The sequence below is a fragment of the Anopheles moucheti genome, chromosome 3 (assembly GCF_943734755.1).
Source record: "Anopheles moucheti chromosome 3, idAnoMoucSN_F20_07, whole genome shotgun sequence".
Classification (NCBI taxonomy): Eukaryota; Metazoa; Arthropoda; class Insecta; order Diptera; family Culicidae; genus Anopheles; species Anopheles moucheti.
Genome location: NC_069141.1, coordinates 57,793,191 through 57,808,458, shown reverse-complemented (window position 1 = coordinate 57,808,458; position 15,268 = coordinate 57,793,191). Strand labels below are relative to the sequence as shown.

Here is a 15,268-nt window from a genome sequence, read left to right as displayed (position 1 = left end):
TTGCGCGGAAAGCAAACCCAAAACCCAAAAAGACACAAATAATTCCGCAACAAGATCCCTTGGTGCGCGAAATGGGGAAGCGAAGGTTCTGCGCAGCGTTCTTACCGCTATACCGCGAGCGAACAGGAAGCATTCATTACGATAATTTGATACATTTACAGTCTCTTTTCGAAAGCGGCTCTTCTTCGGATCCCTTCACACCTTTCAAATGAAGTGCAGAGTATCGTTTGCTTTGATGGGCGCCTTTTATTCTTTGCTTTTAGCTTAATGTGTGTTCGGGATAGCGTTCTTACCGCCAGGACGAATATGCTGGAAGTGAAAGGCACCCGCAAGCACTCCACGGTTGGCATGGAAACGTTCGGCTCTTCTTCGGTTTCTTGTTCTGATTTTTGGACGATCAAAGGAGAAGGGCACATAACGGGGCATTCGGTGGCATCTCAATTGTTTCAGAGGTCTTTTTTTACATTTATCATTTATTTAACCATCATCATCATGCGAGTTGACCAACCAAACCAAAAACCGGCTGATCGGGAAGAGCTCGGGAAAGGGACCGTCACCTTTCTAAAATATGTAGAACGCGTGCTTGCTCGCAAGAATCACTAATTAGCATTTTCCTGCCATGCCAAACCTGAAATGCGGTTGTTTGCTGCCAAAAAGGAATGTATTCAATTATTTTTATTTCTTTATTTTCAATCATAACACCCAAACAGGGGGGTAACTCAAGGGATTGTCCCTTTTTGCTATGTCTTGGAATGGACAAGTGAAGCGAGAGAACAAATAAGCTTAAGCTTCTTTAGTCTTTTGGAATTGAGAACAGCAAATGAAGACGATATTGCTTTGCATAAACGGATTTTCATTAAATGTCCGCTTAAATTTACCACTTATCATAACACATATTTCTTAACGTTAACAATTATCTCATTTAAAAAGAAGCTTTTGCTTTTGCTTTTGCTCTTCACTGCTGTAGTTGACAACTAATCCAATTGAAATGTCGTTTATACAAATTTACTACTAATAATTACAAATGTGTAATTTATTTTGCAGAGATTCCCACTTTCTGTCGATATTGCTCTTTAAGGATTTCATTTTTCTTTCATTTAATTTGGATTATAAATGAATTTAAACTATTTTTATATTTTAAAAAGGTTTTATTTACTTTTATTGTAAAGAATATATTGACCCTGATTTCCGCATTTGTATGTGTATCAGATTAATAGCTATTATTTCCTGTCTTAATATTACACCTGTAAAAAGGATATTGTATTTATGGTTTGAGAAATACCCAACCCGGAGAATCCCCGATCAACGCCATCATAAGTCACGCATCCCCATTCGCGATTCGCGATTCTGGAGTCGCTTCTTAGCTTCCTGCGCCTTGCGTACGAAGGAAAAATCGTACCCATCCCAACCGTTGCGTACGAATCCGACCGGTGGTTTCGCGGTGGTCGGAATCGAATAGTTCACCGGTTTTATACTGAACGAAAGTACACTGTCGAGCGATGGCGGTGTTACGGGTTCTCTAGCTGCCGTTGTTGAGGAAGTAAATTGTCTGGCAGTTGTTCGCTGAGTTGGCGGACCATTGCGATTGATGCTGCGACGTGCCAAAAAGGCGTCAATATTAGCGAGCGATGCTGGTTCCGGTGCTGCTTGGTTTTGATTTTCCGGAGCGGATGGAAAAATTTCTTCCTGAGGTAAAACTCGCGCTGGAGTTCGTTCTTCAACGAAGGGATACTGCGGTATCTTCGGCGGTGGAACGAAGTAGGGTGATATGATCGGCTTTCTTTGGAAGGGGCCACCTAAACGGTACGGTCCACCGATCGCAGGAGGCAAGCTTGCAAAGGCTTGTTTTGAGTCTATTGTACTCAGCCTAAGATTGTTCCGGTTCTCACCCGTTGGCACCTGTGGTCGTCTACGGAAAGTAGCAGATGATTGTTCCACATCCAGCTCGGGCTCTTCCGATTCGTCCCACGAGCCGGCTTGCCATTTGTTTCTTTTCTGATACGGAACCTGCTTGCGTTGCTTTACCGGTGCAACGTTCCGCGAATCATGGCCACCCTTTCGCCGATTGTTAATGTGCGGTGGACTATTGATTTCTTCAAGCTGTGCCTCGCTGGGTGGATACATGAAGTAGTGTACATAGTTGTAGTACTTATTGCCGTAGATTTGTGTATGGGAAGATCCGGTATTCTGAGGTACTGTTTCGAGGTTTGAAGCCCGGTCGGAAGGAGCTTCCGAATGGGTAAGCGTTTGGGTTGAATACTCTGGAACTGCCTTTGTACTGGTAGGTGCATAAGTAGTTGATGTGGTAGTAGTGGTGTCCGTAGAAGTAGTAGCTCTTTCGGATGTGACAGTAGTATTAGTGACATCCGATAAAATCGTAGACGACACGCTAGTGCTCTCTGTCGAGGTAGCTTGAGTAGTACCATCTTCCTGCAGGGTAGTGCTGTTAGAGCATTCTGTCACATCGTACAGTACGATCGGGATCTGTGACGTTCGCTCATTGTATCGTCGTATCAGCTCGTCGTACGTTTGGGAAAGGTTGGCCGACTGATTGCGCAGCATGCTTATCTCATCGTTAACCTTTGCCACCAGCTGTTGGAACTCATTCAAGCTGATCTGACGCTTTGCCGAAGGTTTTGTCGTCGTTCCGGTGGTGGTTGTGCTGATGATGCTTCTGATGGTTGAGGTACTAGAGATGAGGTTGGCTCGTGCCAAGACAGGAGCTGTCGATGCACTAGCATTTGTGGTGGCTTCCGTTGAGGGGGAGGCAGGGAGAGTGGTGCTGGCGAAAGTTGTAGTCGGCGTGGTGGGGGAAGTTGTAGTGAGGTTTTGACCTTCCAACGGGGTAGTAGTAGTAGCTACATCTTCCTCAGCAGCGATCGTGCATATAACGCTTCCCACCATAATCCATAGAACCAACTCCTTTGTTGCTAGCATCTTTCGATGAGAAAATAGTAGAATTGTTCATATTAATGTTTGCCGAAGAAAACATTGTACAATGCTGTGGAGACCTACTTACCATGACTTTCCAAGACGCTGGTTTTCTTCACAAAACACCAATCGTTCTGTACGTATATGCACTCGGCGATAGAATGAACCACCAACCGGTCGTAGCTACCTGCGTGTGACCAAAAAGTGAGAGGCACGCCTGATCCTGCGTGGACGCACGTGCAATTAATGTAAACTTCTACAAGAACACTACCAAAAAGTGGTCCACGAATGTTCGGGTGCACCAACCCGAACGCGGAAAGCTATGCCAAACTTCGGGCAGCAGGGTCAGGGTCCAGTGCATAAAGCTGGTGACCATGTTGCAAACTTCTTTCATTCTACTTTCATCCGATCGCTGAAGTGTACGGACCCATCACGGTAAGCATCAGTCGTTCGTTTTAAAACTATCTTTCGCTTGCTTGCGAATATCGAATGTCTACCTTGTACACTCGAAATACACGTTCTTTTTCATTCTCTCTTTCTCCAAACCTTCCCGAGCAGCATTAGAATGAAGTCACTCGCATTATTATGCACTCTGGTACTCTTTGCCATCGCCAAGGATGCCTTCGCTATCGAACCAATCGGGAAGATGCGTCCCACCGAACGATTGATGGATAATCTCGACGTACTGCAGGAGGACAGCAATTTCGACCCGCTCGCACCGGTTTCGGAACATTCGGCGCTGTTCGATATTGCGAAACGCTTGGCGCAGAAGAAAGAGTCCAGTATCGAGGGTCGTGAGGCTTACAGCGGTGGTTATCATCCGGGCGGTGAGCTGAACAATCTGGACCGGCTCGAGTTGTACACGAAGCAGTTTTTGGATCTTGCCGTTGATGTATCCTACTCGTCTGTTTATCTGCTGAGCAACTACACACGATTCGTACGCAATGCCGACAACAAGTATATTATCGTCTTTGAATAAATCCTTAACCTATAATGCTTACTTCAAAATCAGTGTCGTTGTGCTGTACGGAAAATGAAAGAATTATAGATATTTAATTAGCAATTAAGGTAAATCGTGCTTTACATAGCAACCAGTAAAATGTTTTTAAGATTTAGGCTTGAATATCGAACGATCTTTGTGTCTTGAATATATGTTTTACCTGAATAGAAGCTACAGAAATTTAAATGAATTAATAAAAGTGTCAATAAATAAATATAAAACAATCAATAAATAAACAAATAAATAAATAAATAGAAAAATAAATAAATAAATAAATGAATGAATAAATAACAAAATAACAAAATAAATAAATTAATTAATTCATTAATTAATAATTAAATAAAAACAAATATTCATGCCAAGTTGTTTATAAGTTCATTGTTCAAGTAGTTATGTATGTAATGTAGCATGTAATCGAAGGATATAAAGTTACGTGAATAAATTCGGTGACTTGTTTCGAGGGTGTGAAACAGTATATTAAATAGAAATTTGTAATTTGCATCAACTCGAAACAGTTTTTCATAATTATTTTTCATAAATTAAATTTTTGTTCTATACACCTGTTTTGCAATAAATAAAGTTGACCCCACTTGTTGGTAAAAATATTGATTAATAGATCAATAATATTAAATAATAGTGATAAATATAGTGATAGTAGTTATCGAATTAGTTTTTGATATCATTGTTTTCTCCTGCAGTTTTGTTGCTTTTTTTATTAACTAGTTACAATCAAAAACTATTCCAAATATACTGAATTTATTATTCTAAGCATAGCATTTTTATGAAAAATCATCATAATATATGTACAAAATACAAGATAATTTCGAATTAATTTCAAAACCGAACAAAGAACCAAGAGCCTACGGTCAACAACAGCACATTTCGGCAACCTGTTTAAGTTGAGAACTCTCTATTTAACAATATACCAACACGCTCCAGTCCATCAGTCCCAATCGTACGCTTCCACCAATCACACCAATCTCTCCGGGTAGCTGTTGGAGAAGCCCAGAACTCAACCCACTGCACATATAAAGGCCATCACCAGCGTTTAAACCATACCATTCGTCCCCCGAAACCACCGAGACGAAGTTCAGCAACGTACCGTTCCCGGTGTAAAACCTACGCAACCACCAGCACGACCACGATGCGCAAATCCGCCACATCCCTGACCGTGTTGGCCCTGGCACTGGTAGCCTTCGTCGGCATCGAGCAGGTATCGTCGGGCTACATTATCAGCGGACCGAAACGAATGAAAGACGCCCCGAAAGGTGTCCTGCAGCTAAAGGCGGTCGTTGATTTCCCGGATCCACCACCCCCACCGGAAACCGTGGAAGTGAAGCTAGACTATCTGGAGCTGGTTCTGGCGGAATTGGAGGCACAACTGCCGCGCAAGTCGCTGTTCCGTTGGCTGTTACAGGACCGCACTCGGCTGGCGTCGGGCTTCGAGAAGGAGTTCCGATTTATTTACGACTCGTATCCCTACCTGCACAACAAACACTGATATTTTGTCCCCTTTGCAAACGAATTAATTAACGAATAAACACACAAAAAAGCACCATACCCAAGTTTTTACGAAAATAAGCGAGTAGCTCGGGAGAGGTTGATCATCCCTACTCTTTATATTCCAATCGCACATTCTCCTCCTCGGTGAAAGGTGTACAACCGACGGCCACACTTAGAATGTTTGTCCGAACCGAAGGTTTCATGAACGATCATTTCACCAACCAAAGGCATAAGTTCTCGAGCCATCCCACAATCAAGACGTCCGGAAACTATGCGTTCCTACATCTCCGCTCTGTGCGTGGCCGTGGTTGTCCTCGCTGTTAGCGCACCCACCAATGCGGGCCGTATCCCGGAAGAGATCGACAATCGGCTGGCGGAGCTGAACAAATGGTTCGAGGCACGTATCCCCATCTACGAGAAGGCGAACTATCTGCTGAAGAAGCTCGGCTCGGAGGTAGCGAAGCTGTCCGACATGCACAACGGCATCGATTTCTACTACCAAGGGTTCTCGGACCTGGAGTACTACGGAGGAAACTGGGATCTAGCCAAGAAATTGCGAATCGCGAAGGTGGTCGGTGAAGGGGTGGATCTGAAACCAGTCGAGGAGGTGGTGCGGAAGGCCCTGGAGAAGCGAAGCGTGAAGAGCATTCTGAAGCTAGCACCGGAGATTAAGAATGCGTTCAAGACCATTGCGGAAAAGAAAGCTTAGGAACATGGTATCTTTCTTGTATTGGAAATAAACGTAAATTGCTAGATTAAGTCAAAACTAGCTGTGTGTTTGGCATTGATTTGCATTTGGTTGAGAAAAAAATGATGGACATTTGATTTACTAAAAAAACAAGTGATTCAATTCAATTTAGATTGTTTTTTCAATTAAGTGGGTTTTCGTTCAACTTCAAGACACCTGTTTGAAGCAGGTCTCAGCTAAAAATAAGAACATAAATAGTTAAAGGTTAAACATTTATTATGGTTCGATATTTTTGTTCTTATATCCATTTGAGGAAATAATTTTACGAAGATTAAGTTACTTTTTATAATGCTGAATTGATATTTTTTAAATTAAGAAATAAGCAAATGCTATTAACTTAAACTATTAACCACCAATATCCTATTCAAGTGAATGTTACTTCCTTAAAGATTTCTTTCATTAATATTCCTTTTTTCATATTTATGCGTGAACTATTAACTTTCCACAAGAATTCATAAGTTCATAAATTGATATTTTATGATTGCTACATATTTTATATTTCTTAATTAAGGCAATCAAAAACAACACACAAACATAAAAATATATTAACGAAGAATTCAGTTTCAAATGAATAAGAACCCATCAAATAAAAGAAGAATTCTCATGTAAAAAAATAAATAAAATAAAATACTTCAACCAGATTGAAACGAAATGGAAATACAAATCATCAAATGATAAAAAATAGATAAAAGACTAAATACAGTAAAGAAAGGGACAAAAAAAATAGAAAAAGAGTCAAATAATTTATAAACTGAGTTTCTTCGAATTTCAAAACCTTAATTAAAACTAAAAAAAAAAACTATTTAATTTGATTATGATTTACTGGTTGTATTACTATAACTTTCTTTTGGTATTTAATAAAGCCATACTTTACAGCCCGAGTTTGGTAGCTTCGCGCGGCCCTGCACGACAGGACTGATACCAAACCCCAACCGTTCGCCCATAAGAAAGACTGACTATTCGGCTTTAAGGTAAAAATAAGTATCGAGCGGTAGACATTACGCCACGAAGGAGTAATTACTATCATGCTCGTACCACGATTTTGCTGCTGTTTATAAAAACTTTATCCGTTAGGCAACAATTTTCACAACGGCAGACGGCCGTATAAACTATCGTTGATAAAAATGATGTCGTAGATTAATGTTGGATATGGTTTGCACAACACACGAACAAAATACAACGAGAAAACATCAAGTATACGAAAAGCATAAAGCATTACGCTCCGAGAACTTGCCAACGCACACATGAAAGCCTTTCACTTTGCACTACATCGCAAGCACCGATGCACCGATGGTGACCGTTCGTAACAAAAGCCGAATCTACACCCGAAACGCGCTTTAGTTCATCAAAAGCGCTCGAGCAAGAGAGAAAGGATCCGCCAAACAAATCGGACGATTGGAACGACGCACGCAGTTTGCAGGTACAGCCGATACGCGACAGACCAACGAATTAACCGAGCACCATGAAGTTCTGCGCCGTGACAGTGAGTGTTCTGCTGGTGTTGTCACTGTGCAACCTGAGTGCAGCCTACCAGCGACCCATCATCGACGATCGGATGGACAAGATTGTGGAAAAGTTCGCCAACTTTAAGGACATTGTGAATTTGAACCTCTTCCTGTACGAGCTGCTGGCGATGATTTCGGATGTAACGCCAAGCTACGGTACGGTGCAGTACTTCCACAACCAGCAGCCCCAAATTTTCGACCCAACAAAGGTTGATGTCACGGATACCGAAGAGGAGGATCCCGTAGAACAAACACCAACTGTTGTAGGACAAACAGAAGGATAAGGAATAGACATGTGCCCACAATATAAATAAGAAATAAATTTTACACGCAATGAAATACCACATAAGTAATGCAATGTGTACGTTTTTTTTCTGTTTTTCTTGTGAAACATGCAGGACGAAAAAGGTTTACAGGGTTTTCCACATGAACACACGAAAAGCAAAGTTTTGACTAAATTTACAATTTCATTTTTCAAAATTATTAGCTTGAAAGTTCATCATTTTGTATAACTTTCAAGAAAATATGCAATTTTCATTTATGCAACTTAATGATCAAATGATGTTTTACTCTAATTTTGTCAAAATCTGTTGCTTAATTTTGTCTTAACTTAATCTTGTTTGAAAAACAGTATAGTATAGTTTAGTTTAAATATTGTCATCTACATTTTTTCGTCCTTTTTTCGGCATTTTCTAAATTTTGTGAAACATATTTGTATTTCGCGAATGGAAGCATAATATTTTATAGAAAATTTAATTATAAATATGCAGTTTGTTGGTTTAAATATATTTTTGTAAAAATCATTACCTAATATGTATGTAAATTGTTGGCAAACTTTTCCAAACTTACCGCTCAGTGTTCTTTGCCGAAAATCTTTACAAGTTGTCGCGATAGGATCGTTCGGGTTCGGGTTCGGTGAAGTGGTCCATATAAGCGGCTATTTGATGGAGTTTCTCCTCATTCTGTTCCGATCCGCTCATTCGATCGTGTCCCAAGCATACCAACGATGAAATCCGGCCTGTGTATCGTGCTGTTCGTGTGCATGGCAGCAGTCACGGTGAAAGGTCTTCCCGGGCTAGCGGAGGGGATGTGGTCAAGGCTGGCCTCAACCACCCGGCAATCGACACCGGTCCAGCATCTGTTCGCGAACCCGCAGCACGCGAGAAGCTTCCCCGATACAGCAGCATTCCAGCAAAAGGCGGACGCATCCAAGAAACCGGTGGCAGAACTGCCGAAAGCAAAGGCCGACTCGCCCGTTTCCGACGGGGTTGCGAAGCTGTCAAAGCTGCACGAAACTTTTGCGAAGCAACAAAAGAAACCACAACCCAAACTTCAAATCAAAACCAAATCGGACGGAATTACGGAGACGGGCGAACCGGGAGAAGTACCGATCTTTGCCAAGCTGATCCTGGGCAACCCCCTCCGTCCGAAGTTGGCCACGGTGGAGACGCTGCGCAATATCAACTGGCGCTCTGTGCAAACTTCACTGGAGTTGCCAAACAAAAACACCATGCCGCTGGTCGATGAACTGCTGCAGAAGACGGAGGAACTGTTGCGAGTGTTTCAGGAGCTTCAGGTAGAGTCGAACGGTTTCGTGGATGACGTACAGAAGCACAACGAGAACGCGGATAAGGAATACATTGCATACTATAACTGAAATGTTTGTTTGATTGTTTAAGAAATAGATACGATGGAAATAAAATGAAAAATGCATTTTAAAACTGGAGTTTCATATAGTTAGTTGATCCACCATTGGGCTCCTCCCGAAATTTTGAAACATTTTGTGAACAAGGCGAGCAACTTTGTTTCTTTTTTAATTTTCCTAACACTCCTCTCTGTTTTATTTTGTATAGCTATCTCTGTTATGCTCCATTCTTCCCCGTTCAGAATGTTGTCCTTCGTGTTGCTTGCGTATGCCATTTCAATGCTTCCATCTTCGGTGAAAGTATCCGCCAGCATCAGGAATGGAACAAAATCAAGCCACCGGACGGTAAGAGCCACCATTCTGCAAGCACCCGTTACAAGATGCAGTTCAAGCACTACACACTCGCCGTAATCGTTCTGCTCGGTTTGTGGGCCGTACCAGCGCCGGCCGAGGAGGTGGTCCAGTACATCGATATACCGAACCGGATCGCTTGGTTGCCGGATGGAACCGATCTCGTGCTGCGGTTTATCATCAATCTGTCCACCAACATGGTCGAGCAGTACAAGCTCGCGCTGCGACGCGTTAAGCTGCTGCGCGAAACCATACAGAGCTATCCACCGGGATATGCCAGCATCGATCTGTTCTACGACAACGACATCCAGCAACCGATCGACACGGACAAGCCAAAGCCGGAGGGTGGGTCTGGTTACTCGAAGGATGTATTCCAGAGTGCGCTGAAGACGGTGCAACAGTTTGCTGGGAAACGTATTCCACCGTTTGGAAAACACTGAAATTGATATGGGAAAATTCAAACATTGCGATAAATAAACTATTTTATATGAACATAACAGTGATTATTATTTATTATGCATTAGAAATATGTCTCCTACGTCATAGCTCCTTGAGTTTGGGGTTTACAAATATCACATTGTTCTGATGAATCGTTCTACTGATGAATCGCAGCTCACGACGGCTGTAATCCTTTGTGGTCTTGTTAGCACACGATAAAATAGCTTACGGAGATGTACTCCTCAAACTGAATCTGAAACTAAATTGAACACAACTTTGGATTGTGTTCCAGAGTGTCATCCGCCTGAAGCATTCTGCTGCAAGATGTTCATAAAGTCAAACCATTTTAAAACTTTTACTCCACTAGAGAATTTTTAGGAGAAATATAGATTTTGTTTATTGCAAATCATTTTTACTCGGTATATTTCATTCATCTCAACCTTTCCAAATTATCTGGAAACTTCGACCGGACAGATTCAAATAACTTACCCATGAAACGATTTTTTTCTTGGCAAATTATATATAATATAATATTATATCTTCATCCACTATTTTTATCATAGAACTGCAATTATATTTATAAAGACATCCATTTTTGTTGCTTGCAATTTCGGATATTTGGTTTTTTTCGTATTGAATAAGTTATTACTAAAAAATAGGGTTGGAACGTAGTACCTACTTTTAACGATACTTTATTTTGTCATTTTGAAACAAGTCCTTTTGTTTCTTCTTCGGATGAAATGGCAAAACCATAAGTTATATCCAGTTCGAATATCCAATATTTAATGTATGGAAATAGTTGAATAACTAACATATAAAAAAATGGAAATATACAAACTAAATAAATATATTTAGGTTTACAGGTCAGTTTTTCGTAAGTTTTCTCAATCATGATTCATTGGACGTTTAATTTCCCAAACTCGGTCGACTTTAAAGCTTTTGTAGTGTTCAAAACAATTATCCACCAAACTTTTACTATCCGGTCCTTCAATGTATGCCGTTTAACCACCGTTAGAACGTTTGATTTCCATACTCTTATTTTTTTGTTTCACTCTTCGAAGAGCTTTCATGTTAATATTGTTTATATTTATTTGTTTACTAACAATATATTGCCTTCCTAAGGAGTAATCAAATTCAAAGAAGTAATTCCTTGAAGAAACCCTTAACGATGAAGAGATTAGTAGACATTGGAATTTTGTGCGCTGCCAGTTAGCCGGATTTTAGAAAATAGTTATTACCAGAGAAGATAAATAAAGAATACATTAGAGCATTAACAAAAAAATTCAAACCACCATTGTGGTGTGATTGTGAACAAAAATCAACGCACTTTTCTCTTTCTCTTCTGACTACTCACAAAAAAAAACAAACGCATTGGTTGCGCTAGTGAAGTACCGTGTCCTTTTTTATTTTCTGCTCATCATTAGTCATCATCTTTTCGGGACGGTTTCTTGTGCAGATAGTCAAACTTGTAGTACGGGGGCACCTTCTCCAAATCTCTCACGTACAAACTCAGCTTGCCTGGGAATGCGTACCCGAAGCCCATGGCTTCATTGTTAAAGTTGTCCAACTCTGCCAGCTGGCTGAAACCGATCGCGTTAGTTGCCGCCTGGATCAACTTGTCGCGCATTGTAAGGTACATCTCCACATCGTTCCATTTGCGTCCGTGCCAGCCGTACGCACCGTAGCCGCCACTCGATCCTTCACCGCCGTATCCGCTGTACGATCCTTCACCGCCGTACCCGCCGTCACCACCGTAATCGCCGGTTTCGCCGTCCGTATTATATCCGCTGTCATGTGCGACAGATGTCGCCGCTAACACTTGCTTCCTGGTGAGCACTGCCAGCATTACCAGAACCATGGCTAGATTCGTCTTCATCATCATGATCGTGTTGGACTATTGGACTTGGAAGCTACAATATTGCTTCAACTCTGTTCTGCACTGTGTCTGCTTACGAGACCGGTCGGAATCGCACTGATATGCACCCGTAGGGAGACGTCTTGATGAAAATTCTGCATCCCTAAGCCCGAAGTGAGTGAAAGGCAATCGGCCCACCGTTCACCAAAACAAAACAAAAACCCACAAAACCGCTGCACCACGATTGGTCGGTGGGGACTTTCTCCTGCACTTTCGAACGCGCTCAAAGAGTGGGGGATTTTCGTTGAGAACGATTGGACTGGGGCGTTCTCGGGACCTAAAATTTCGTTGCTCCAAACCTAACCACGATAGTCCGTGTGCAGCAGCCATCGAATCTGGACGTGAACCGAGCAGTGTAATCTTCTGCAGAAACCATACCTTAACCTAATTCAACCACCCCCAAAACATCCAACACCATGCAAAGATCGTACCTACTGGTCGCATTTGCCGTACTGCTGCTGGCATCCGTTAGCCTGGCGGAAAATTCATCCCTCAACCAGATACGCGAGGAAGTCGTGCAACGCATCCAGGCGGCCAACGTTACGCTACCCTCGGCGAAGGGTCACCTCGGGAAGAACCTTCAGAGCTACCGAACAATCGATCCGTACCTGCTCGCCGATCTAATGACCGCGCTGCTCATGATCTACAGCAACATCTTCTACAACTATCCAAATTTCGTATTTTACGACTATGCCGATCTGGAGCTGCTCGGTGTGCGCTACGTCCCGCAACGCATCGAGCTAAACTACGTCAAGCGAGTATAACGACCGTCCAATAAATGAACCCCTAATTGATTCTGCGTGCAAGAGAATAGAGCAAAACCGATGGTGGTGGTGGTTCCAAGGTAGTTGGAAAGAAAGGCAGTCGCAGTTTCATTTTCGTAATCGTACTTTATTCCCCTTTGTTGGGTGTTATTTTTTGTTGTGATGTTAATGATGTGTGTTTTTGCGATGAGAGTGATGAATGAGTTGATGATAATGAAGATGATCGTTTAGTGGTTGAACGGTTTTCATCGGTTCCAATATGGTGTACCGGACCCGTTTCCGTCTGAACCCTCGTCTGAACTCTGTTAGAGGTGGGTTTCCATTTTCAGTCCGCTTTCGTCCTGTCCGCTACTCTCCTAAGGGCTAACGTATAATCTAATGGAAGGAAATGTATCACGTCTTTTGACCGGTCTGCTTCGGAAGCCTTCGGTAGGGAAAATTCTCCCGAAGCCGTGCGCCGAAGTATTGCCCGGGATGTGTCGAGAAAAGGTTTGATCATAATTTTGATCGTCGTATACAGATATATCCTGCTGGTTCCGTCGCGAACCTGTTGCGAAGTTCCCGCGGTGTTTGTCCTCAGCCATTGTCCGAGCGCCAACGCTTACAGTGGTTTCTTCTTTTCCTCGTCCTCGTCCTCATCGAAGAAGTTACCTGCAACGGAAGTGGCCGACGGTGAAGCCAACGCTAGACCATTCTTACCGACGATCGCCGTACCGGTGGGGGCTGAAGCAGCCACACCACCACGCCCGGCCAGTGCTATACCGGAAGGTTTCACCGCGGCAATGGCTGGATCGTTCACACTGCGCTGCACACCCTCCTGCTTGCCGTCCTTTTCCTCCTCCACCGCAGCACGAAGGTGAGCGGGTTGAATCTCCGGTGTTTCCTCATCAACGCCAGCCTTCGAGCGTCCCTGCACGACAACAGCCGGTTCCTCTTCGTCCTCCATCATCACCATCAGCTGCTGTGGCTGCTCTGGCTGCTGCTCATCGTCAAGCGATCGCGCCCAAGCCCGATCGATCGTCTGCTCCTTATCCTGATGCGACTCCAGCAGATCGTTCTTCAGCTGAGCCGGTACGGCTGCCGGTACAGGCGCGATGGGGGCGAGCGAGGACACAATCTGCGCCTGGAATTTGGGCTGCAGTCCATCCTCCGCCTGAATGTCCGAGTTGGCACGCGCGTGGATGGCTTGCAGTGGCTGCAGACTAAACACCGGACTGAGCGGATTCTGGAGGGCATCGAAGTTGCCGTAGAACTGGGGCGCACCGCTCAGAATGTAGTAGCGCTGTGGTTGCGCAAGCGCAGCGGTAGAGGCAGGTGTTTCCGGACCCTTCTCAGCGTCGGCCGGTGCCATAAACATCAGCTTCTTCTCGGGTGCCTTCGAGCCGCCGGAACCTTCTTCACCGGTAGCGGGCGCCTCGGTCGTTTCGCCCTCCGACGTTGGCATCTCGGTCGCGGGTGGCTGCAGGAAGGAAAACACCGATGACCACCAATTGCCCTCATCTTGCTTCAGCGTGATCAGCCGGATCGGTTTACCCTCGGTGTATTGGTGAGTGGTGGTAGTGGTGGTAGCCAACGGTAGCGAGGGATAATAGTAGACGTACTGCTTCGGCTCCAGTTTCAATTGCTGGATCGGTTGGATCAGATGCGGTTGGATCTTGAGCGTTGCGGGTTGCGGCTGTATCAGGTAATACTGAGCGGCAGGCTGCAGAATCGCTGCAGGCGCCGCACGACAAACGGCAAACGTGCCCAGCAGGGCTACCACAATGGTGCTAAGATGACCCATCACTACGGTACGGAAGAGCAAAGAAAGCGAAGAAGAAAACGGTTTTAAAATGGTACCAGCGAAAGAAAACCACAACATTAACCATTTGTGCTATTGAACTTGGCCTCTACCATCACGGACAGGCAAGTCAGGAACAGCAAGTACTCCCTCTCCTCTTTCCCCACCATCCCCCTCCGCTTCTATCCTAACAGTTTACATCAACCACAGCGCCATCATCTTTGCAGCATCTGTGCAAAGAGGTCGCCCGAAGAAGTTGAACTCGGTCGTTGCCGTTTGGCGAGTAGAAAAACCGGTCTCCCGGTCGGAATAAAAATGAGACCGAAGCCGGTCGGTAATCGAATGGCGTGGGTAAGGTCAAGAACTGCAGTCACGCATTCACGGTGAAGGTGAGGTGCAGCAAAGAAAGCCCACACCCACAGAAGGTGGATTGCAATGGGTGTGCAATGTCCAGGGCGTTTGATTGTAAGTTTGCGAATCTTTCACTACAAGAAAACTGTAGTTTTTAAAATTAACTGAAATAGTTTCGAGACATTTTTAACAATCAGTTTAACTTAATTCAAAATAGTTCCATAATGTACGAATAACACAATTACTGCATTGCATTGGTTGGAGTAACTTAAAGTTCGCGGAACATTTTAAAACTGTATTTTTGTAATGAAAGTTGCATATCTTTAGGCGCGGGTTT

General features: G+C 43.6%; 3 protein-coding genes across 3 annotated transcripts; 1 reads left to right on the top strand and 2 right to left on the bottom strand.

Moving 5' to 3' along the window:
- Positions 1-1,311: 1,311 nt before the first annotated feature.
- On the bottom strand, positions 1,312-2,937 carry LOC128305319 (uncharacterized). The gene has a single exon (XM_053042707.1). It carries the CDS (start codon positions 2,935-2,937, stop codon positions 1,312-1,314), a length of 1,626 nt encoding a protein of 541 aa, XP_052898667.1.
- A 316-nt stretch (positions 2,938-3,253) lies between these two features.
- Positions 3,254-3,910, top strand: LOC128305176 (uncharacterized). Its single transcript, XM_053042509.1, has 2 exons — positions 3,254-3,366; positions 3,490-3,910. The coding sequence occupies exons 1-2, from the start codon at positions 3,254-3,256 to the stop codon at positions 3,908-3,910; spliced, it is 534 nt and encodes a 177-aa protein (XP_052898469.1).
- A 9,256-nt stretch (positions 3,911-13,166) lies between these two features.
- LOC128304838 (uncharacterized) lies at positions 13,167-14,583 on the bottom strand. Its single transcript, XM_053042078.1, has one exon. It carries the CDS (start codon positions 14,581-14,583, stop codon positions 13,402-13,404), a length of 1,182 nt encoding a protein of 393 aa, XP_052898038.1. The 3' UTR covers positions 13,167-13,401.
- Positions 14,584-15,268: the final 685 nt, after the last annotated feature.

Coding starts and splice junctions, on each gene's coding strand:
- LOC128305319 (XM_053042707.1), bottom strand. CDS start 2,937: ATGCTAGCAACAAAGGAGTTGGTTCTATGGATTATGGTGGGAAGCGTT.
- LOC128305176 (XM_053042509.1), top strand. CDS start 3,254: ATGCCAAACTTCGGGCAGCAGGGTCAGGGTCCAGTGCATAAAGCTGGT. Junction 3,367..3,489: donor AAGTGTACGGACCCATCACG/GTAAGCATCAGT, acceptor CTTCCCGAGCAG/CATTAGAATGAAGTCACTCG.
- LOC128304838 (XM_053042078.1), bottom strand. CDS start 14,583: ATGGGTCATCTTAGCACCATTGTGGTAGCCCTGCTGGGCACGTTTGCC.